At 42.8% G+C, this 25,035-nt stretch overlaps 1 protein-coding gene across 3 annotated transcripts in view; it reads left to right on the top strand.

The window, feature by feature from the left end:
* Positions 1–18,137, top strand: part of RIMBP2 (RIMS binding protein 2) — a 235,147-nt gene extending 217,010 nt beyond the window's left edge. For 2 of the 3 annotated variants that reach the window (XM_031936402.1, XM_031936401.1), the window contains 6 exons: positions 250–431; positions 1,789–1,957; positions 6,479–6,582; positions 8,035–8,106; positions 14,458–14,592; positions 16,719–18,137. In XM_031936402.1, coding sequence (XP_031792262.1) covers positions 250–431; positions 1,789–1,957; positions 6,479–6,582; positions 8,035–8,106; positions 14,458–14,592; positions 16,719–16,907 — 851 coding nt within the window. In that variant the 3' untranslated portion in view covers positions 16,908–18,137. Of the gene's footprint in view, positions 1–249; positions 432–1,788; positions 1,958–6,478; positions 6,583–8,034; positions 8,107–14,457; positions 14,593–15,114; positions 15,254–16,718 lie in introns of those variants that run through there. The other variant, XM_031936403.1, reaches the window with a different exon arrangement.
* The last annotated feature ends 6,898 nt before the right edge of the window (positions 18,138–25,035 follow it).

The following is a 25,035-nucleotide window of genomic DNA, read 5'->3' as shown; positions in this document are numbered from 1 at the left end:
GGTGTGGCCAGGCCTGTCTCAGTGCTTTCACACGCGGTGTGGCCAGGTACAGAGTGTGGCTGTAGTTATGTGCTTCTCCAATTCATCTGAGCTAGACCTCCTGATCTATTTCTGCCTACATGTTAAGACACAAAAAAGACAAAAGTCAAGGAACTGCTGCCATCCTCACTGCTCCAAAGCTGCATTTCCTGTGTGCACTCCTCAGTGAGGCTCACTGCCGCTCTGTTCTTCACCCCCACTTGCTCTCAGACGATTACGGGCGAGACCGCCTTTCTCCAGACTTCTATGAAGAGTCGGAAACTGACCCTGGTGCCGAAGAGCTCCCGGCCCGGATCTTTGTGGCTCTCTTTGACTACGACCCGCTCACCATGTCCCCAAACCCCGATGCTGCAGAGGAGGAGCTCCCCTTTAAAGAAGGCCAGATCATCAAGGTGCGGACCGCTGCCTGGGGCAGCTTCAACAGCCCCTGAGGCGGGTCTGGGTCGCGGGGGCGGAGACTACTGGCAACTTGGAGATAGGACGACTCCTGCAGGCCGTGGGCGGGACATGTCAGCCGCCTTCTCCTGCAGGCCGTGGGCGAGGCACGGGGAGCTGGGCACAGGAGGAGGTGGCAGGGTGCTGTGACGGCCAGGGACCTGCCTTCTCCAGCGTCTGCCCGGTTTGTGTGCACACCAACACCCACATATGTCCTGTGAACTCTGGATTCTATTAGGGCCTATGTTGTTGAGAAAAATATACAGGCTCCAAATTTTAAAACAACACTTGTCAGTCAGCAGGCAGGCAGGCAAGAAAGGAAGGAGGGAGAGGAAAAGGGAGGGAAAAGGGAAGAAGGGAGCATCAGTAGCTAGAGGCGGGAGTTCCATGCCTTAGTTCTTTAACACGCCTGATGGAGGCCGTTTCCTATCCCTTTGATAGCCAGCCGTCTTTTTTTTTTTTTTTTTTTTTTTTTGAGACAGAGTCTTGCTCTGTCACCCAGGCTGGAGTACAGTGGCACCATCTTGGCTCACTGCAACCTCTGCTTCCCGGATTCAAGTGATTCTCCTGCCTTAGCCTCCTGAGTAGCTGGGACCACAGATGCACGCCATCACATCCAGCTAATTTTTTTTGTATTTTTAGTAGAGACAGGGATTCACCATGATGGCCAGGCTGGTCCCGAACTTCTGATCTCAAGGGATCTGCGCGCCTTGGCCTCCCACAGTGCTGGGATTACAGGCCGTGAGATCCAGCCTTCTGAGAGAAGAGGAGCCTTGTGAGTTTTAAGTAGGGAAAATGAGAGACAGCGTGCTGTTCAGTAGGAGAGGGGAACGACAGAGGGCCTTGAACCCTGTTTGCAACACCAAGGGTCCTGACAGTTGGCATCTGAGAACGGTCGGAATGCCTGCTGTGTGGCACTATCTTGTTACGTAGAAACCCATTTCAGGCAGACAGTAACACCGCTTTGTGCAGCCTACCTGGTCCTTCTTGGTCAAGTGGGGTCTCATCACGCACCCTTTTAATGTGCGTGAATTTAAATACATGCATTCATCCAAGCAAACCCCCTGCCTGATGAGAAGAATGTCAGGTTGTCCAAACGCTAGATGAAAAACTGGCTCTTGAGTCAGTCCCAGAGCGAGGGTTACATGTACACATCTGTGGCATACACGTGGGTGACCTATGCAGGTGATCTATGGTATTTTAAAACTATATTTAAAATGTATTTTTGACTATACTCACTCACCATCAGTGGGACTATTGTATTTCTGAACCAATCAATTACAATGCTTGATTTATTTTTCCCCACGGCTCTAGGTTTATGGTGATAAAGACGCTGATGGATTCTACCGTGGGGAAACCTGTGCCCGGCTTGGCCTTATCCCTTGTAACATGGTCTCTGAAATACAAGCAGATGACGAGGAGATGATGGATCAGCTGCTTAGACAGGGCTTTCTGCCTCTGAATACACCTGTGGAGAAAATAGGTAAGCGTAAACCCCTATTCCACCTTTCCTGTGCATTTTATCGCACAAAACGCCTGCTGCTCAGAGAGGCAAGTGGTGACGAGGAGACCCCAAGTTGCATCATTTAAATATGCCAAAGTCATGTAAATGTTGACCAGTGATTTTTCTTGGGCAAAAGCCACTCTCCAAACCAGGACTGCCAGTCGTCTGCGTGCTTTAGGGACACACGTACATAAATGTGAAGACACAGATGATCTAATGGGCGATGAAGTACAGTCTTGCTTGCAAAAAATTTATCACATCTAGAAAACACATGATTAGCTGCCTTCTGGTCATATGGTTTGAACATCAGCCTGTCTACAGTAAATTTCAGTGGGTGGTCAGGGGAGTGCTGTGCCTTTCATTCTTTAGGTGACCTTTGCTTATCCAAGAGGCACAAAAGCTCTTTTCTCTTTAGTTTGGGTGGACATGAAACTCCTTCATTTATCTTAAGCCAGTCTGCAAGCACCCGTGAGAATGCAGCAAAACTATTTTCAGTGATTTTTAAGCAACATTACATTTATGAGTTTTAAATTTTTTTCCATGTACAATGACAATGTATTCATTTAAAAAGCCTCTATTGTCTCAAAAAAAGCCTCTATTTTTTCTAAAACGCTGTAGAGAGATATCAGTTTTATAGCATTCATATTTAAGGTTTAATACTTCAAAACTTGATTAACTTCTAAATCAGACTTCAAAGACAAAATGCAGTGCTTCAAACACTATACATAGTTTTAAGGATAATCACAAAATCAAAACATTTCAACCTTTTTTGGCATTAATAAGCGCATCATCTCAAGACAGAATCCACATCTAATAGTCAAGGTTTAGTGTGAATATATCGCCCACATTAAACCCATGAGATTGAAGATCTTTGAGCCCTTTATCCCCCATCCACTTTTGTTAAGATCTTCTTTCCCGAAGTGGACTAAGCCTGTTTCGAAGAGAATACAGGCCCTGTACACCACAGACCCGGAAAGTATACAAGAATTTCTTTTAAGGAATGGTAACTTGATTTATATTATCAATTAGATTAAATGTTTTTTATTCCATTTTTTAAAATGTGGAAGGCCAAGGAAACCTAGCCTGATATATCTACGTACCCCCCGCCCCGCCCCACCCCACCCCCGCCATCGCCAGAAACTATCATCCTTAATGGTGAAAGGCTGAATGCGATCCTCCTGAGACTGGGCACAGACAAGGACTTTGGCCCTCACCACTCCTTTTCCACATCATACTGGGGGTCATAACCAGGGCGACATAGTGAAGGAAAGTCACACCTGGCATACAGACTGGAAGGGAAGGAATACAACTTTTTCTATTCACAGACGACATGGAAATCTACTTAGAAAATCTCAAGGAATCTCAAAGGATAAAAAAGTTCCTAGAACTAACAAATGGAGTGTAGCAACCTCAACGGATACAAGGTCAATATACAAAAATCAGTTGTATTTCCATATGTGAGAAATGAAAATTTAGAAATTAAAAATTTTAAAAGTAGTGCCATTTACAATGACACAACAAAACATGAACTACTTAGTATGAAATCTAACAAAACATGTGCAGTATTTGTATGACGAAAACCAGAAGACACTGAGGAAAGAAATCAGATACCTAAATAAATGGACAGAGAGATCATATTCATGGACTTAATATTGTTATATAAACTGTCCGCAAGGTAGCCTACAGATGCAGTGCAAGACCATTCAGAATCTGTGCCTGGATTTATATAGATTCAACAAGCTAATTCTAAAATGTATATGGAGAGGCAAAGGAACTGGAATAGCCAAAACTATTTTCAACAAGAACAAGAAGGTTGGAAGATTCAAGTAAGCTAGTGGAAGCTTACTACTGTAGAGGTTAGCTAATTGAGGTAACGTGGTATTGGAGAAAGGATAGAAACGTAGATTAATGGGGCAGAATGAAGTCCAGAAACAGACCCATACATATGAAGTCCACTGATTTTGGACAAAGGTAAAAAGGCAATTCAACGGAGAAAGGATGCTCTTTTCGATAACTGGCGCTGGCACTACTGCACATCCATATGCCAAAAATGAATCTTAACCCATAGTCTCACCATAGTAAAAACTTCAGTAAAATTGGATCATACTTCTAAGTATAAAAATTAAGACTCTAATACTTCCAGAAGAAAATGCTGGAGAAAACTTTACAATAATCAGGCAACGATTTCTTTGACAGGACATTAAAACATGATCCATAAAAGGAAAAAGTCACTGTTAGGCTTCACCAAAATTAAATACTCTGCGCTGGAGAAGTGCAGAATAAAAAGACAGCCATAAGCTGGCAGAAAATACTTGCAAGTAACCCATTGGGAAAAGGACTTGTGTTCAGAATACACAGAGACTTTTCAAAACTCATCAGCAAGGAAACAATCCAATAAAAATATGTATAAAATATTTAAGTGACCTTTTACCAAAGGTGATATGTAGGTGGCAAATAAGCACATGAAAAGATGCTTAACATCACCAGTGAAATACAAATTAAAACCACCCTGAGAAACCAATGCACACACACTTAGAATGGCTAAGATTAAAATGACTGGCCGTCGCAGGTGTGGGCACAAAGTGGGCCAGGTGGGCCTCTGCACTGCTGGTGAAAGTGGATAATGGCATCACTGCTCAGCAAAACAGTTTGCTGGTTTCTTATAAAGTTATATATGCGTTTACAATACAATCCAACAACTTCACTCTTACACACTTACCCAAAAGAAAGGGAAACTTACGTTCACACACACAAAACCTGTACATGAATATGTTTGATGTTTTGATGACCAACAGTCATCAAAATCTGGAAACAACTCAGGTGCTTTTAGCTGGTGACTGAGTAATGGAGGGAAGGCGCCCCACACAATGGAGCCAACACAGTAATGGAACAGAGCCACTGCTGATGCAGCCAGTGACAAGGGTGAATCTCAGAGGCATCATCCAAATGAAAGAAGCCTGTCTCAAAAGCTACATTCTGTATGAGTCCCTTTCAGTGACATTCTGGAAAGGGCCAAAGTCTGGGACAGGAAACAGATCCGTGGTTACCTGGGCTGAAGTGACTACAGAGGACCACTTGTATATCCACTTGTATATATGGCCGGTGTATATCTTGATTGTTGTGGGGTTTCTGGACCGTATGTGCTTATCACAAAGTAAAAGTACTGCACGCTAGAAGGAGCCTTAGTGTAGGTAAGTTCTACCTCAGCGAGAAGTACATGTATGTTGTTATGCCACCTTTCCAAAGTCAGACTTGTAACATTCCCTGTAACACGAAGAATGCTGAGAAACACTAACCTCTGGGTGAGGTCATAATGCAAGGAGACACACACGTGCAGGTCCGACAGAGGACACGTGCACAGAGGCTTGTGTGCGTCCTGTAAACTACAGCAGTGGCTTGTAACCAGAACCCAAGGGGAGTAATCGCTGGCATTCTGCAGGTCTATGCAAGTGGCCCCTATACCTGCTGAAAACCACTGAAAAGCCACATCGCTGACTTTAGCTGCCGTTAAGATAGTTGCCTTTGATGGTGTTCATCTGTCTGTCTGGAATTCCCCAAATGAAATGTAAGCAGAAAGTAGCTGTGTTTAGAAGAAACACACAAATGCCAACTTTCGCCAGGAGGAAAGTCCTTCCCAGCCCCACACCTTCAGTCTGACAGGGGTTTCCTGATTGGGCCAGGTCCTGCGGCTCTCCACTGAGGCCTCCTTACGTCCCGAGAGTTTTCACCTGTTATCTGTGTGGAGCGCTCACGCTGGGCAGAGCCTAGGGCAATTCCTCTGCAGCCCCTTCTTATGCTTCTGAGTGTGCTGGGATGACGCCCAGGCCCCCATCTGTGGCAGAGACAGAGCCAGGCCATGGGAATGCACCTCTAAGTCGACTGTGCAGAGCTGGGCTCTTCTCCACGGCCACTGCTAAACCACAGTGGAAGGATGCCAGGGAAGCAGCCTGGGGGAAGCCACAGGGCTGGGTGGAGAAGGCATCCCTGTTTATATTCATGCTTCTCCTGAAGACGGTGCCTTAGTTTTGCCTCGACTCAGGGGAGCATGACTTGATTTCGTCATGCCACCACAGTTACACAAACAGGCACTTTTAAAACGGTGTCTAGGGGCCTTTCCCAGAGCAATGGTCACAACCGTGCACTGTGCAGGGCCTCACGAGCTATGGCCTCCCTGTGCTGGCCAAAGCCGTCTAAATTTGCTGTTTGAGAGCCCTGTGCTTCATGTGAGTCTCACTGGCTTAATGGACAGACTGGAGGAAGGAAAATGTTTATGTTACTAAGGGGGAGAAACCATACTACAGCAAAAATGTAAGAATATGGAGTCCCGGACGACTGACCCAAAGTAGAGACGTTGGCTGATGTGAGTGCCCAGGAGCATGTGGCCCTGTTAGCGATGCCAGGTTGCAGCTGCATTGGCCTTGTGTGACACGGAAGGAGGGGGAACGCTGCTAAGTGAAATAACGTCATGATGGCTTTCCTCCCCCCTTGTGATTTGAACAGAGAGAAGCAGAAGAAGTGGCAGGCATCATTCAGTATCAACCCGGAGAATGGTGGCCCTGTATGACTATGACCCCAGAGAAAGCTCACCCAACGTGGATGTTGAGGTACCAGCCAAACACTGTGCTGCATGACGGACACAAAACCACACCCCATCCCCTCGTGGTGTACCACACTGAGGCCACGTGTGTTCACCTTCTCATTCCTTCTCTCCAAACCATCCGTAGGAAGGGCTGCCAACCCGAGGGACAGCTGATGCAGACATGGCCACGCAGGAGAGAAATCATGGGATTCCCAGGGACACGGCCAGCCCCTGACGAGCCCTGTCCCTGTGGCCCAGATTTTCCTGTGCCACCACAGAGAGAGCAATCTGTCATCCACATCTAATGGTGCTGCCACCTGAGGGCCATCTTTGGGAGAGAAATAAAAGCCCATCACATGTGGTCAGCAAACAAAAGCAAAGCAGTAGGCCCCACACACAGAACAGTAGAGAGGAAAGCAGTGATAGGTGAGGTTGCGTCGCCCAGCACCGCTTGGGATGCCTGGTGTCTTGAAGGCTGAAACCGCTGCCTTCAGAAATGAGATGGGGTCTCCAGTCTCTGCAGCCACCAGCTGAGATGACAAGGTGTATGTGAACCCAGGTTACACAGTACTTGGCGCTGACAAGCCATTGGTTCGCCAACTATATTCCCTCATTTTTACATTTAGAAAGAAAATGTGTTTGGTTGTTAATATCATCTAGATTTCTGTTTCCATGTTCTGCTTGGTGACTGTGAACTGAAATGTGCTGGGTCAGTTGGGCTCCTGAGGGCAGTGAGGCGTGTTTGACACCACCTGACTCAGGGTTGCAGCCTGGCCCAGAATAGACACTGAATAAAGTGATGTTCAGGCCGGGTGCGGTGGCTCACGCCTGTAATCCCAGCACTTTGGGAGGTGGGCAGATTGCTTGAGCTCAAGAGTTCAAGACCAGCCTGGGCAACATGGCAAACCCCCATCTCTTTAAAAAATATAAAAATTAACCAGGCTTGGTGGCACACACCTGTAGTCCCAGCTGCTCAGGAGCCTGAGGCAGGAGAATTGCTTGAACCCAAAAGGCGGAGGTTAAAGTGAGCCGAGGTTGCGCCACTGCTCTCCAGCCTGGGCAACACAGTGAGATTCTGTCTTGACAAATAAATAGATGTTTCATTAATAATTGAGTAGGTTTTAAAATACTCAGCGAAAGATATTTATGTAATGGTCCTTATACTACAGAGAACATTTTCCTAATATTCCAGGTTTTTACAGTTAACTATTTCACTAGCTTGAAAAATGTATTACCAGTAGAACATGGTAATAATCTTGAATTTCGGCCAAAATCAAAGCACGGCAGCATTTTCTTTTGGGGGGCATTATCTTGGTTTGTCCTGACTTTCCAGAAGCTTCTACCTTGATTTGACGGAAAGAGTCGGTGAATACCAGAAATTCTCAAGTAGTAAGGGAAAGCATAGAGAACTTATTTTTAAAAAAGCAACTACTTTTGTATAGAAAAATACTATTAATTTGACGTTTCATCTCCACAGGCTGAACTTACATTTTGCACAGGAGATATTATTACCGTTTTTGGTGAAATTGATGAAGATGGATTTTATTATGTAAGTTTTGGAAATATCAAGAGGTACCATTTATGATTGTATTCTTTTTCATTTATTTCGTGTGTTTTGTTTTGCTAGTCTGTTCCTTCTCTTAAAACTGGGCATGAACCTCATACGGCTGCTGACAGCCAGCGTTGCTTAATTGGCTTGTCTCTTTGCTGAGTTATAATCTAGAAAGTTGGGACTGTGAACTTCATTGTTTCTTCCTTGCAAATACGAGTCTTTTTAATGGATCTACATTATAAACAAAACAAATACATTCATATTCTTATTTTTTAAATTGCTGCCACCCAAACATTTACAAAACAATTTAAGTTTCTAGATTACTTACTGTATAGGTCAGAAATAAATTTTAGGAAAAGAAAGAAATACAAATAAGCAAAGAAATACATAACTAAAACACCCCAGATTTTAGGACTTCTCCCTTTCCTTTTATCTAGAGCCTATTGCTGTTAGCAGCAGGGAACACCCCGCCCCACCTTGCTGCGGGTGATTCCCGGCAACGACCTCAGAGCCACCCTCCTTCCTTTTCTGTTCCCCTGGGGCATATCTTGAATATTCCCTGGGGCAAAGAAGGGAGGAAATGGGGTGGGGTTATCTCAGAGTTTCTGCAGCTGGGGCACCTTTGCAAGTAGCTGCCCCCTCCCTGACCAGAAGCCCACAGGGCCACTTAGGACCCTGCGCAGAGCCCGGTGGGGGTCCCCATCTTGCACAGGTGTTTCCACCTGCTCCCCCGCTGCCTTTATCAGAATCGGCAAGAAGTGATGACATCCTGGACGGTAGGTTTCTCTTTGAGTTAAACAGATGCTGCAGCCACAGGCATGTGTGGAGTTCCCAGGCTCTCTCCTCTGCCTGGTTTCTGGTTTTTAAGAGTTCAGCCCTTGGTGAGGATATTCATACTTTGTCACATGTGTTTCAAATAGTTACTTCCAGCTCAACCTCTGCTTTTTAACTGTGTATGTGTTTGGTTCTCCATTTTTGTTGTTTATTAACGATGAATTTTACGTTTGTATGTGGTCAGATGTTTCCGCCTTGGGGGTCATGCCCGAAAGGTCCTTCAGTGTGATAGAAATAATCACCTCATTTTGTTTCAATTTTATAGTTTCCTTTTCCACATGTAAATCTCAAGTATCTATCATCTTTTCCTAACTATGAGAATGTCTCAACACATTTACTAAATAATCTGCACTTTCCCTACTTTAAAAAAATCATTTAATAATAAACAATGTAATACATTTTAAAGTATAAATAGGAATTTAATACTTAAGAGTATTTATGGACTTTAACACTACTCCATGCTGCCTTAATTATTGTATTTTTATCATGCGTTTTTACATTTGGGAGCAGTCATTTTGTAAAGAGTCCCACCCCCACAACCAATCTATAATTTTTTGTTTAGAGGTACATTTCGCTTTTGGAAGAAACAGACATAGTATTGTCTTTCAATTCTGACATAGCATGTACCTCCTTCTAAAAAGTTTTTCCTTTCATCTGTCAGACAAGATTCATGGATTTATTCTTACACATCCTTTATATATCTTAAGTTTACAGATCCAATGGCTGGGCACGGTGACTCACACGGAGGCTGAGGCGGGCTGATCACCTGAGGTCGGGAGTTCGATACCAGCCTGGCCAACGTGGTGACACCCTGTTTCTACTAAAAATACAAAAGAATTAGCCGGGCGTGGTGGCAGGTGCCTGTAATCCCAGCTACTTTGGAGGCTGAGGCAGGAGATTCACTTGAACCCAGGAGGTGGAGGTTGCAGTGAGCCTTGATCGCGTCACTGCACTCCAGCCTGGGTGACAGAGCGAGACTCCGTCTCAAAAACAAACAAAAAAGGAATTATATAGATCTTACTGCGATTGTGAATGATTTTTCCCCCAGTATATCTTCCACTGGTTATTTAGAAAACATGTCGGAAAGGTGTGTGTGTGTACATGTCCCCCACAAATCACTTTTCTGAGTGCATTTATTTCTGTTATCCAGTTCCCCTGGGTTCCCCCAGATTGTCATTATTTTGCCTCTTCTTCATCAATATTTGTAATTGTCATCATTTTTAATTGTCTTACTGATCACTTAGAACAACTCACAATAACAGATGAGGAAATCTGTGACTTGATATGTATTTTAGTAGGAATACCACTAATATTTTACACTGTTATATGTAGGGTAGACTATCAATAAAGATAGATGGTCTTTATAATGCTAAGAAAGTATCCTTTATAATGCTAAGAAAGTTTTAGTTTGCTATGCTTATTTTTCATCGGTAAATTACTGGCCATCATATATGATACTATTTTTAAGGCACTGGAAGTTGATTTACTAATATTTTATTCAGAAGTTATATTCCAGAGATAATAATAATCTGTATTCTTTGGATACCTTTGTTGTGGCTTTTGGTATCAGGATTATGATAGAATTACCAAATAAACAAAGAAGATTTCAATCTTTTTCTATGCTTTGGAGCAGATTGAGTGACATAGGAATTACTGTAATTTGAAGGTTATTAGAATCTGCCCAAAGATCCTTTAGGTTCAGTATCTTTTTAGACTGCAGTTTTCATTTGCTTAAATGGTTATCTTATCGAGTCAATTTTTAACAATCTACGTATCTTTAGAGGAACGTACTTTTCATTTAGATTTTCACATATAGAAACAATGGGCATGGTGCTTTCTTGGAATTTAAAAAGATTTTTCTAACTTGTCTGCATGTTTCTATTCCTGAGTTATGTTTTATCTTCTTAGTTTCTTGAATAGTCTTGCCTAAATTTTTATATTATAGTGGGAAGTAGATCTAAATTAATATTAAATGTATGCTTCTGTTTATTGACCACTCCTCCAAACAGTTTTAGGATGATTTTGCTGGTCGTGTTCACTGAGCGGACTGCTCAGTTCATTTAAGTATTTCTTATTTGATAAACAATGACAGGGGACACCTAATTTGATACCAAAAATCTTAAATGTCTTGGAACTTCATTTTCTGATATCTGTTACCTTAAACATCTCAAGAGAGCAAACTCAAATACTCCACCGGTCCTAATATTGTAATATCACCCTCCTCTTTCTCTGTTCTGCTATATCCTGTATCAATAAAACAAGTGTAAGCAGGGAGCCCCGAGGGACCCCTGCTGTGCTACCTGGACGTTTCTGCCTTTTGCTATTTCCTAATTTACATCAGTCCCCATTAAGTCACTGAGGACACTGAAGACTTCTAACACCCCATCATATTTTCAAGCTCATGCTGTTCTTGCTATAGCCCAGCATCTCGGTATCTGACATCTTAAATCATGTAACTTCCTATGTCAAAAGCATCCATCACGTGGCGTACTAAGGTACGGAAGATAATCCAGAGAGGTATGCAAACATGAGTGAACTTCTCACTGACTGGGGCACAGAGAAAACTGGGAGGGTAGTGATTTTGGTGTTTTCTGCCTTTCAGCCGATTCCCATTCTGTCCGGACATCAGGCCTCCAGGTAGTTACTGTTTGGCCTCAAATAGAGAAGTGGTGGGAAATGAGGCATAGGAGAGAAGCAGAAATCAGATTATGGAGGGACTGAGGAGGGAAAGGTCAAGGTGAATTTTTTTTTAGAGGAAGTTATTCTGTGAAGGGTTTTGTTGGTACGTTTTTAAAGGGGGATGGGAGTGGGTCCAGGAAGCCAGGTAACATGCTATATGGAGCTGTCCAGGCAGGAAACATGGCCTGAACTATGTCAGTACCAGGGGAAGGCAGACAAGAGGCAGACTCAAGATGATCTTATCCAGACCTCAGACTGTCAGTTAGAGGGACAGAGAATGTCGTCCGGGGGAGCCTTAGTTTCTGACCTAGGGGATGGGCGCCCTTGAGACTGCAAGGATAAGAATGGTGTTGAATGGAAAACCTGGCTTAGAAACTTGTGAGCTTGAGGGGTATGAACAGGACATCTGAGTCTCTCCAAATGGAATGGAACTTAGGCCAAAGCAGTATTCACACCGCGAGCAGCTCCAGTCATCACCTCGGGTGCAGTAGCATGCACTGGTAGAGGCATCAGACATGGGGGAGTGACGTGGCACATGTGCGTTCTGACGTGGATTTTACTAGGGCTATGTGTGTTCAGCCCAAGACAACAAGAGCAATAACCAGTGCAGGCAGTTCCACCCACATTCTACTCAGCCAGAGCAGGGGCTGGCCTGGAGACCTGGCTCTGCAGGAGCCTCTGTGGGTTGGTGTACACATGCCTCTTGTGGTGTGAGCATGACACCAGTGGAGATGGGTGCTTAAAGCTGTGTGTGTTCACAGAACACAGTCCCCGAATATAAGCCAACTACTCCATCTGGTGCTCAACCAAAGGAAGACTCTTTTCTAAGGCTGGAGGAGAAATCTGGCTGTTGGACCTAATGAGGGAGGGACTTGACTGGTTATAACTTTTGAGTGTCTTTGTGTTTAGATGTTATTTAAAACCCTTGATAGGAAGAAATCGGCAGGGGCACATGCACAGTAAAAAGGATAGGTGGCCTCGAAATAGCCTGTAATGTCAACAGAGAAAAATAAGCTAATAATGGAGCCGGAGAGAGAAGTCCCAGGATAGTCACAGGTAAATAAAATAGGATCTTCAAGGTCCAAGCAGAAGAGTGGGGCAGGGCAGGGCAGTGAGTGTGCACCTGGCAGGGACGCTGAACAGGAAGATGCAGGAAGTATGTGGGGCTGCCTCTTCCAATTATTTTTTGTGATAAAATCTACATAAAATTTATCTAAAATTGGCCAGGTATGGTGTCTCAGCCTGTAATCCCAGCACTTTGGAAGGCTGAGGCGGGTGGATCACCTGAGGTCAGGAGTTCGAGACCAGCTTGGCCAACATGGCGAAACCCTGTATCTACTACAAATACAAAAATTAGCCGGGCGTGGTGGCACGTGCCTGTAATTCCAGCTCCTTGGGAGGGCTGAGGTGGGAGGACTGCTTGAACCTGGGAGGTAGAGGTTGCAGTGAGCTGAGATCACGCCACTGCACTTCAGCCTGGGTGACAGAGCAAGACTCTATCTCAGTTAAAAAAAAAAAAAGATCTAAAATAATTTTAAGTATATAGTTCAGTAGTGTTAAGTATGTTTACACTGTGCAATCACCACCGTCCGTCTCCAGAACTCTTTCCATCTTGCAAAACTGCCATCCTGTTTTCTATAGCAGCTGCACCATCTCACCTTCCCACTGAAAGTGCATGAGTATTTGTTTCTTCGTATCTTCACCAGTAACTGTTTTTTCCATTTTTTTTTTTTTTTTTTTTTACTGATAGTAGTGTGAGGTGGTACTACATGGTTTTGAATTGCATTTCCCTGGAGATTCATGGTGACGGGCATCTTTTCATGTGCCTGTTGGCCACCTGAGTCTCATTTTTGGAGAAACGTCTTTCATCGGGTTTTTGAAGTTGTTTATGTGTTCTAGATATTAACCTGTTAGCAGAGAGATGACTTGCAGACATTTGCTCCCATTCCACAGGTGCTCGTCACTCTGCGGTGGCCTTCACTGCACAGGTGTTTTGATGCAGTAGGCTCTTCATGTCATCTCCTAGACCTTATACACAGAGAAACAGGATCCCGTGTTGCTCAGTGCCAGCCAATTTTGAACTTGGTTTAGGCACTTTAGGGGCAGATGAGAGTTTGGGGAAGACGTGACATGCTGGGCTCGTGAGCCACTTGGTGCAGATGACCAGTAGGCGGCTGGACTTATGGATCACGACTTTAGACAAGGCATAGATATGTAAATGAGTAGAAAGCTCTGGAAGGACATATACCAACCTGAAGCAGTAATGTCTGAGGCGGTATCAACAGACACTTTCATTTTCCCCATATTGTTTGAATGTTTACGGTAAGAACATGTCCATGAGGAAGAGGGAGGACAATCTCAAGGCTGAGTAGATCAGTAGGTCTCAAGCTTGCCGGCATGTTAGGCCCGCCGGGTCCCCTCTCTCCAAAAGTGTCCGTCATCGGTCTGGGCTGGTGTGCTGAGCGATGGTGTTTTTAGCAGCTCCCTCGTGCCTCAGATCAGCCAGGCCCGAGAACCACTAAATGAGATCTACCAAGGAGTGTTTCCTTCAGAAGCCTGATCCTAAGAATTCCAGGGGCTGCTTGGCCAAAAGGCAGATTCCTCAGCTCCCCACTGAACAGGCAAAATCAAGACCCCAGGAAAGGGGCTTAGGACTCTGCGTGTTGCTGAGGAAAATCTGGAAACCCTAATTTAGAGTCCTTTCGAGTCCTGCCACTTTTGAACCAGAATAAACTCACCATCTACCTGTACTCTGAGCTATATTCCTTTAGCTAAAGCAAGATGTGAGTTTCTAGAAAAATAAATTGTTCTTCTGCTTCATCCCTGGTGTTTTAGGGGGAGCTGAATGGGCAGAAAGGCCTTGTGCCCTCAAACTTCTTGGAAGAAGTGCCTGACGACGTCGAAGTCTATCTTTCTGATGCTCCATCCCACTACTCTCAAGATACACCAATGCGCTCAAAGGCAAAAAGGGTAAGCAAACCTATTTAGCCTTTTAAAGCTCTGTCCCGTTCTGCCATATGTGGTCTAATACAATCTCTGCACTGGTATTTTTATATCTTGGGCCGAAAAGCATATACCCTGATTTTTTTTTTTCCTCTGCCCTTCCATTAGAGTTGTGCCTAAAAAATTCTTAATTCTAAATGTTACTCATTTTACAAAAAAAAAAAAAAAAAGACCCTTTCAATTCTAATCAATCTGCCTTTACTCACAAAGAAATGTCCCATTCTACATTATAGAAACACATCTCAGTTTGATCCAGAATGAAAAGAGGATGGCTCCTCTTCAGATTTGGTGGGCAATGAAGGTTATTTGCCCTCTGTTAGGATTTTAGTCTCTTCACAGGGATCCAAGGGCTTCTCAAGCATATTTAACTATTAGATTACATTCATGTTTAGTATCTCATTTTTATTTTATTTCATCACTGCAAGTTTTTATGTATTATATTTTTATATATATATATTTTTATTTCTTTGCTCATCTGCTTGGAAACAGAAGAAGAGTGTTCATTTCACACCTTAATCAGGCAATGTAGCCTTCACGTAAGTGAGCAACTGAAGATACCGATAAAGATACCAACTTAAGCTACCTTAAACGGGCCAATGTGGTAGACTTAAGGCTTCATTGTGGGGTTCACAAAAAAAAAAAAAGATAAAAAGAAATATGTCTCAAAAAATTATTGGACCTAAATAATCAGAATATTACTTGGTCTCAGTTGTAAAGCAACTGAATTTATAGTGAAGCAAATCATCTTTAATCATCATTTCCTACTGTGTGCATTAAGACTATTTGAAAGGCCAACATTGGGAACATATTTCTTAACAAGCTAACTGTGTGTTTACATAGAGCTGCATATTGCATTGTTAGCCACTCTTGGAAAAAGCACAACCTAACAAACATGTTTACTATGGGAAGTTTGACTTAAGAAACTTAACCCAAGGTCAAGCAGATGAGTAGTGAACACAGGCGATCGAGTGTTGGCTCTGAACACTCCAAAGGCTGGCTTGAAGGGCCAGCACGTGTTTTCCTTAAGTAACCCTGCCTCTACCTTACGAGAGGGCTATGCTCCTCCTCAAAGCACAACCTTCTGTGAGAGAAGTTGCTGCAACATGGAGTTGTTGGTATACCAATGCAATACTAAGTTGATGAAACACGCAGCTCAAACGATCGCATTAGATGGAATAGATGGTATCTTCAGGTGTGCTTTGGGATGCTTTACTAGGTGTTTTCCATTAGAATTAGACCTTGATTTTAAATCCAAGCAAGCTTGAAGCCCCTTGGCTTAGAGCATTTGCCTGCTGAATACTGAACACTCCCATGGCAAGAGTTGCTCTGGAGGGAGGGCCGGAGGAATGCTGCTGCTCTGTCAACGCAGGCACATGCTTCGCTGTAAAAGGAAGCGAGGTAAAGTCGTCCTGCAGCGTATCAGAGTAAAAGTCTACCCCCCTGAAGCACTATTAAGCGCTTAATGTATACTGAAATACTACCATGTGCTGTCTACTGAGGAAAATTCATGTTCAATTATTTGGAAATAATGCAAGCATCCACTAAGGGCCTTTAAGCTTTCTTTGATTGTAATTAAGGTTCATTTTAGTTTTTTTTTTTTTTTTCCAACCAGTGTGCCATCTCCAATATTTCTATAGTAGACTAACCAACCCAGAAATGCACTTTAACAATATCAGGATTTTATATAACCAAATAGTTTCCAATACAAAATTCCCTTTATGAACTTTTGCTTTTTAAGATTACTGATGGGTACTCGGCCAACTTTACTATCAACCTAATTTCAAATAATGTCTCCCCTGCCCTTAGTCTTCATTTACAAAGTGAATTATTACCTGCCTTAGCTTTGCCAAAGCAATGGCCATCCCGCACTCCCTTGAGACAGAGAAACGGAACCCACACATTTATGTCTGGGCCCTCTCTCTGGCGTGCTGTGGGAGAGGACCTTTGCTTCTCATGGCATACTTTAACAACCGAAAGAACAAATGAACCCCCTTGACCTTTCCTGGTGGGAAATGGGGACAGTACGATGTTACCAAGTGAATTCTGTTGTTGGCGCTCACACACTCAATAAACTGTAACACTGTACCTACTAGGTTCCTCCTGAGGGTTCAGGTACAGCAAGGAGAGCTCCATCCCCCACAGTCCATCTCCATTCGGGGTCACCTACGTCATCTATGGGTTCTGGTAGTCCTGGGAGAGGCAGGGAAATGTCCTCGAAAAAGAAAAAGGGGCTGCTTTCCAAAGGCAAGAAACTGCTGAAAAAGCTGGGTGCAGTGAAATGATTCATGTACTTCCGGACAACTGCCAAATCTATGTAATTTTCTTTAATTCCAAACTAGGGCTTTCATGACTCAAGTACTTCCTAAAAAACCCAATCTTCTCCCCTGACACCAGTAGAGAAATGCACTTTTGCACTACCATCCACTTTAAACCAACCGCGAGAACAAAGAGGAGCGGTTGTTCTCTGTCACCGCTGGCAGTCCGCTCTCATTGTCCAAGCTCTGATTTGGGAGGTGGGAGGGGACGTCTTATTAACAAACAGGGGGGCGCATAGCTATCACCTGTAGCTCCCTCCCTACCTGTAATTCCAGTCTTTGTGCATCTGTCATCCGCCCGTAAAGGAATGATTTTCCAACCTTTCTCCCTTCTCAAAATGCTTGCCTCATAATGCATAACTTCCACTTTGACTCTGGTCTTGAAATTCCTAGTTTAATTCGCCTTGATGTTCTGCCTTATAAATGCACAATGATTTGTACTGTCTAATAAAAACACAGTGTATACTTTGTATGTGTCGTGCATTCAGTGGTCTTCATCCTCACTGACACAGTGGTTCGAGATCAAGTTGTACAGGCTGTGCATTTTAAGATACTAGTTACAGTCTCTCACAGCCAGCCAGGCTACACACAGAAAATGTTTACTCAATCATTCAAAAAAGTGAAAAGGAGCGAAAGTAACTTTGGTTGGTAAAACACCAATACTCCAACCTTCCAGAAAGCCGCTAATCTTCATTGCTTTTAATGTTCTATTTTGTGGCATATGGTTTTCTGTTACTTCCATTGTCAAAATGCCATACCCAAATACACAGCAATGAACGGCACACAAGTAATCCACATAATGCATAAGCCACACCAAAAACATGCTACATTTAAATCTGCTCCAAATGAGTCCATACCCATCTTCATCATTGGCGTTCGAACAAACAAAAGACTTACAAAGTTGCTGGCAGATGTATTTGATGGTTACTCTTTTGTAATTCTTGTCCACTTGTAAATTGTTTTTACTCTTTATACATACTTTTCAGACTGCCTTTCTTTTGTAATTTATGGACGGTTTATAAATGAATGACAAAGCTTTCCCCATTGTGTCTTCAAAAACTCTATTATAAATTGTAATATAATAGTATGTGGTAGATTTATTAAAGGAAATCCATGTGTGGTTAAGCTCTGTGTGGGTGTGTGCATGTGCACAGTTAGTGTAAAATATTTTCTAGAAATAAAATTTGTTATTTTATATGACACTGCTTATTCGCTTTGTTTTAAACATTTTATCATAGCAGGATAACTGAATTCCTTTCTCTTATGTTTACAAAAAGCTCCATAACCTTACCGTTTCTGGGAGTATTTTTTTTTTTTTTTTCCAAAAATAATTTTGGTCCATGTTTTGGGCACTATTGACAACACACTGTGACACTCTCATACCACCGGTAACAGTCCAGTCAGTGACAAACAAAAGGTCATTAGCACAGAGTCAGTATAAGCACTTCCGGGATGAATTCAAACACAAGTTAATTCACTCTGGCAGCTTTAGAAGTCAAGTGAAATTAACGAACAGCTACAGCAACATAATACAACAAAATATAACTTCCCAAATATACAGAATTTTCCTAAAAGCCTTATTTTAGAATTCGCCAAATAACCAGATGTCTATTCAAAGTTAAGAGGTAAAACCAACACACTTATGGCAAGATGAAAATACAGTTCAAGTACATAATTTCATGAAACTATAATTTATCTCATAATTGCTACCATAATGTTTTTTTAACCTACCGTATGTATAAGAAAAGAATTGCTAACAAAAAGTATCCAGAACTAACGTTTCTCTAATTTTTTTGAAAGTATTTACCAGTTCCCCAAAGTATGAAAATGTAGGCAAACCTGAAGTAATAATGAGCTGGTCTTAGCTTTTCTCCCCCGCTCCCCACCCCGTTTTATAAGTAAGTACAATTTTCCTAAAAGCAAAGCACCCATCCTGAGGACAACAAAGTGCTTAAGTCACATTTAATTACTCATTCGAGCCCCAACTCCCTCCCAGACTGAGCTGACAGCCACTTCAGCCATCTCCCTTTCCTAGTGATAAGAGAAACCATGTTTTGCTTTTGTTTTATGACCGAAAATTGCACCAAACGAGTTAGGAAACTCTCCATTACCAGTGTGAGTGTAATTTTCTGTCTTCACAGGTTAGTCTAAAAGTCAAAGCCCAAACTGTACAAAGTACTCAAAGAACAGAAACCATTTCCTCTTCCAGTTCAAGGGCTTCAACCCTTCCTCCCGCTGCATCTAAGGAAGTGGGTGCACACCCAGACCCCAGGAGCGCCTCCCCACATTACCATCCCTTTGCCTCTGCTGCTCCCCTAACCCCGCCAAAGAAAACAAGTGATTCTTCGATTCAGAATGACTTTCCCATTCTCATCCGGACCTGCAGAGGCACCATTTTCACTGAACAACCAACAACTATACCTAAATTCTTAATTTTATTTTCTGTTATGACTTTCCTATGTATATTCAAAATAAGAAACTCTTGCCAAATTTTGTTTTGCAGTCACTTCTCATTCACATAAACATTTTTCTGTTCTCTTGCTAACACTTTTCAAATGAACTGTTTGCTTAAACTAGAACACAAAACTCCTGTGTTCTGCCAAATGAGCTTTACTGTATTTTCTTATTCTTGAAAATTATTTAAAGCTGCACTCAAAAAAAAAAAAAGCAAAAAGCCCCAACTTTCCAGAAATTTCCACTGTACTTTTTTTCTGTGGCCCTGAGGTAAAGGAGGTGTGGCAGTGATGAACGTGGTTCTTGGGAAAAGTTCTGCTAAATAAAGCTTGTTTGCAGGTATATTGGCAAAGACTAGAACTCAATGGAAGCTTTTGGGAAAAGAAAGAAATCTACATTTAAAGCCTCATTTATATTAAAAAAAAGATATACTTCTAAACATTTTTAATTTTGAAAAGAAAACCATTTTATGTGAAGTGCTCTTTCATGTGGGTAAAGAAAAACTACGTAGCTATCCCCTGGCTGGCTCTGTGCACCTCCGTGTACAGGCTCACTGTTACAGCCTGACTTCAGGCTCTGGTGCTGCCAGCTGGCACAGCCCCTTCCTGCAGCCCCTCTCATCACACAGAACTGATGCCTGGGACTACCAAACAGTATATAGAGCTTATGGTAGAACAACAATAACCAAAGTCTCTAAAAAAGAGGATGAATCAAGTGTCAAAGTGAAATTAATATAAGAATGCGAAAGACATCTGACCGTCTCTGGAAATACTCCACGGAGCAGGAGGAGCTATGCAGAGAGAGGGCTGAGAAGGCCCAGCGACAGGCTTTCCACCCACACACATTCTCTACCTTTAGAACCTCACCCCAAAGACGTCAGTAGGGAATCCGTAAAATACAGACAGCAAACATAAAATGCCCAACTCCGCTAGCTGAATAAATAAAAACTAATAACGCAAAATTTTTCTGCTTCAAAGTTACCCAACATCCAAACGTGAAACCGCTGACATTGGGGAGGATGGGAGCTCCTGCTGTGGGGGCTGCAATCTCTATTGTGTGTCTTACGCACTTGGCCCAGTGACTTTCTAAAGCCTTGAATGTGTGTGTTTATGTCCTTTAACTGAATCTCATTTCCAGGAATCCAACTGAAAGGAGGTATCTAGGCAGGGATTTAAGAACTAAGAAATGCATCACATTATTATAACAGCGAAAAGTGGTAAATTCACAAAAAAAATCCCATAGTGGTCTAGTGAAATGATAGCCATTCTTCACAACATTCAATATTCACCAAGTCACTGATGCACACACGTGATGACGGTAACTGGGCCATCACAACATTCAGTATTCACCAGGTCACTGACGCACACATGTGAGGACGGTGACTGGGGGGAAAGGCGTGACTGGTCACAGGCCCCCATCAGGAGCAGCATTTCTGTTAAGGTGCAAGGACCCCTTAAGCATGCCCCATGGGTGTCGCAGGTGGCCTGTCTGCATCCTCACCCCTCTGGCCCTTCTCCATTTTCTCTGACACTCAGGCCCTCTGCTTGCTTGGCCTCATCTACCACAGCTGGTGTCTGCCTCCAGCCTCGTGACCATTCTGTACTTACAGTCCCTATTCCATTTAGTTACCAGAAGAAGAAGATACATGTAAATAACTATACAACTTGAAAACAATAAAGCTTGTTTCTAGTCCCTTCTTAACAGCCTTCTCTGGGGATGGCGTAGGAGGAAAAGGGATGGGGGAGGAGAGGGTGAAACAGCACCACTGCCTTTTGATAGCATTTGATGAGCAGTCTCCAAAACAGCTGCCTCTAATTTTCCAATAAAGTCCTTGTAGAGACAGCGGGACGTGCGTCAGATTTGGGGAATAAGCACCACACAGTGTGAGGGAAAAGGAGAGAGAGCAAGGCCCCAGCGAGAATTTGCAGCGCTGTCTCACCCATGTTGTTCCCGAAGCTGAGCCCGTCAGAAGGCAGGTGGTGTCACCTTGGCGAGAACCTGGGGCTCAGCAGCCCTTCCTCTTCCTCAGGCCCACGTGCTGCTGGTTGTCCCCCATCCAAATCAGCAACTCCTGAAGAACTTAGTAGGAAGCAGGGAGAGAACAGTGAGACACACGCAGCCATTCTAGGGACAGCCCTGGAGTGCAGTCCACGCGACAGAAGAGGGGAGAGAGGGCAAGGGCCCCAGGGACAGCACCTGCTGGGGCTATGATTTTCCGTATGTGCCGGTGCACAGAGAACCACGTGGGGAAGGCAGGAGGCTTCAAAGCAGTGAGACAGGGACCGGATAACTTGTGCAGGGAGTGGTGCTGGAGAAGGAGCTGCCCAGCAGGTGAGAGACAATGACCAGGCCAAGCCAGCCCACCGTCTAGCCCAGTGATGGGTAGGCCACATACAGCCCTCACCTGTTTGAGGGGAGACAAAGAAAACAAAAGAAAGGGAGAAAGGGAAGGAGGGGAAGAGGAGGAGAAAAAGAGGGAACAAACCAAACAAGGGCTGTGACAAATGAGTTTAGAATAAGGGGTAGGAACAAGACATGAGATCCTTGAGTCAGAGACAGAAGATGTGCTCAGAAGCAAAAAGACTGTAACTGGTAACCAGTTGCCCAAACTCTAACTCTGAAGGACCAAAGTGATCGGGACCAGGTGATGCCACACACACAGGTGGCTGAATGAGAGCAGGAAACCTGGGCTCAGGGACCCCCAAGTCCTTTTTACTGGGCAGTAACCTTGTCTGACTTTTGCCCTGAAGCAAGATATTATTTTTATGACCCTGGCCTGTAAACATGCCTGCCCTCTGCTCTGGAGCGAGACGCCATCTCTATCTTCTGGGGCAGTCTGCTGTACTAACATCCTCACAAAGATCGTCTGGCCAAAGGTAGTATTGCTTCTCACGAGACAGGCAGAAGCATGAGACAGTGGACCGCTGTCTGACAGCACTATTTTCAAATGTATTACATTCCAAAACCTGGAGATGAAGACATCAGAACATATTAAAATACCAATTCTATCTGCAGTACTAAGGGTGCGAAGCTGAGTAACCGAAAAAAACTCGTTACAAAACTAAAAGACTAATCACAGTGCTGATCAGATTGAACCATACATCACAAAATCACAATTAAGCTTGGTTACTATTTTTTAAAAACTTGGGGTTCATGTTAGGAGCTCTGGTTTCCAACAAATTAACCCTGGCTACTAAGTGGAAGTTAAACTATCAAATGGCACTAACTTAGAAATTTTAAAAAATACACTTCTGAAGAATTCGTGGATCGGCTCCATACAGAAAGAACAGGATTACAATGAAACCATGACAAGCTTGCAGGACGCAGGGAAAGCAATGCTTCAAGGGAAATGTGCAACTTTAGACTAGAAAAGACACACTAATGAACTTAAGATATTAGACAGAAAAGATAACTGAAGAAAAGAGATAAAGAGTAGAAGCCAGTGACACAGAAAACAACAATACGACGTTGATGTGAACTAACTTTGAACGAGACTAGAGGAAATACATCGGGAAAGATTGATCACAACAAACAGAAGACACTAATAATACTTTTAAATTGAAAAGAGAACATGATCATACAGCTGACTTTATAAAGACGAAGTATTACCAACTCTCTATTAATAAATTACAAAACCCAGAAATAAACAGACAAATGCCTGGCAAAAGTGTAAAATAATGAAACTGGTTATTGAAAGCTTAAAAAAAATGGTAAGTACAAATGAAACCAAAGTAATAGTTACAATTTTTTCCACAAGAAAAACTTCAGGCCCAGAGAGTTTAACAAAAAGAATCCTACCAAATACTCAGATCATCCTAATCTTATATAAACCCTTCCAAAAATAAAAAAATAAAAAGACACCCCCTTCGAGACATTTTAAGAGAAGTGTATACCTGGATACAAAACCAAAGATAGTAAGAAAATGAAAAATTGTAAGCCCATTTCGTCATGAATATAAGTGTAACCACTCTAAACAAAATGTCAGCAAGCAAAAGCCAATGGCATATTACAAAAAAAGAACCAATTAGTTTATCTCAGGAATGCAAGAATGATTGAATCTGAGAAAATCTTAAACTAACATGAACTCTATTAACAGAATAAGAGATAAAAACCATATGATCATCTCAATAGAAGTAGAAAAACTAATAAGACTCAACAGAAATGCCTTTGAAAGCTCTTAGATAGCTATGAATAAAGTGCTAATGTGGTAAAGGGTGTTTCTCAGAATCCTAGAATGGGCATCATCTTAAATGGAGAAAATGTAATAAAGTGAAAGCATAAAGATTGGAAAGGAGAAAACAGAATTATCATTGTTTGCAGAGGACACAACTGCCTATATAGAAAATACAAAATAATACCGGCAAATCATTAGAAATAAAAGTGTATTAAAGCAGCTTGATGTAAGAGCAATATTAAAAAGCTCAATTACATATACTTGTAAAATTTAGAAAATATAATCTTTAAAAGAAAAACATTTACAATGGCAACTCTAAAAGCACTTAGGAATCAATCCAACAAAAATGTACAATATCAGTACACAGAAAACTATGAAACTTTATGATGGAAGACATTTTAGAACTCAAATAAATGGGAAAATAAGCCATTTGGAGGATGGTAAAACCTAAAATCATAAAGATCGTTTATTCTCCCTACATATTCCTGTAGATTCTGTGCAATTTAATAAAATCTTAAATTTTTCATGAATGTCACAAATAAATTCTAAAATTCATATGGAATCATAAAGGAACATGTCCTACCAGACATCAGGATGTAGGTAACAATGGGATGCTGATACTGGGATAGATCAACTAACTGATCAATGACAAATGGCCCTGCACATTTATGGGGCTTTGATGTGTGTGTAAGGCTTAAATGAAAGATCAGCAGAAATAAAGAAGCCAGGCAAGGTGGTGCATGCCTGGAGTCCCAGCTACTCAGGAGGCTGAGGCAGGAGGATCACCTGAGCCCAGGAGTTTGAGGTTGCAGTAAACTGTGCCATTGCAGTCCGGCCTGGGTGGCAGGGCAAGACTCAAAAAGAAAAAACAAAACGAAAAGAAGACACTCTTCAGGAAAGGGAAGTGGAGGTGAAAAAGGACTGTCCATTCCATATGGAGAAAAGGAAAATTGTACCCTTACTTTAGACCATACAAAAATCAACTCAATCTACTCTAAAGGTTTAAAGTTTTAAACTTCTAGGAAAATATAGATGAACATTTTCTCACTTTGGATTAGAGCAAAATTTTTAAAACACAGGAAACTCTGTGTGTAAAAGAAAAACTGGCAAATTTGGACAAGGATATGCTGTAAATTTTATTAAGTCTAAAACTAAAAATAAATAGTAATTAATACTGACACATGTACATTTGCTAAAACTTTTTCAACAGGCAAGGGAATAACTTCAACAGCATCCACTTTGGCAGCAGCGAGGTCAGGGGACTGGAAGGGGTGGTGTGCATGGGTAAATGGAGATGGGAAGGGGGTGGTGTGCATGGGTGAATGGAGACGGGAAGCGGTGGTGTGCATGGGTGGAGATGGGAAGGGGTGGTGTGCATGGGTGAATGGAGACGGGAAGGGGTGGTGTGCATGGGTGAGTCGAGACGGGAAGGGGCGGTGTGCATGGGTGAGTGGAGACGGGAAGGGG

This window comes from Piliocolobus tephrosceles, chromosome 10 (genome assembly GCF_002776525.5).
Source record: "Piliocolobus tephrosceles isolate RC106 chromosome 10, ASM277652v3, whole genome shotgun sequence".
Lineage (NCBI taxonomy): Eukaryota > Metazoa > Chordata > Mammalia > Primates > Cercopithecidae > Piliocolobus > Piliocolobus tephrosceles.
This window is presented reverse-complemented; position numbering and strand designations above follow the sequence as displayed.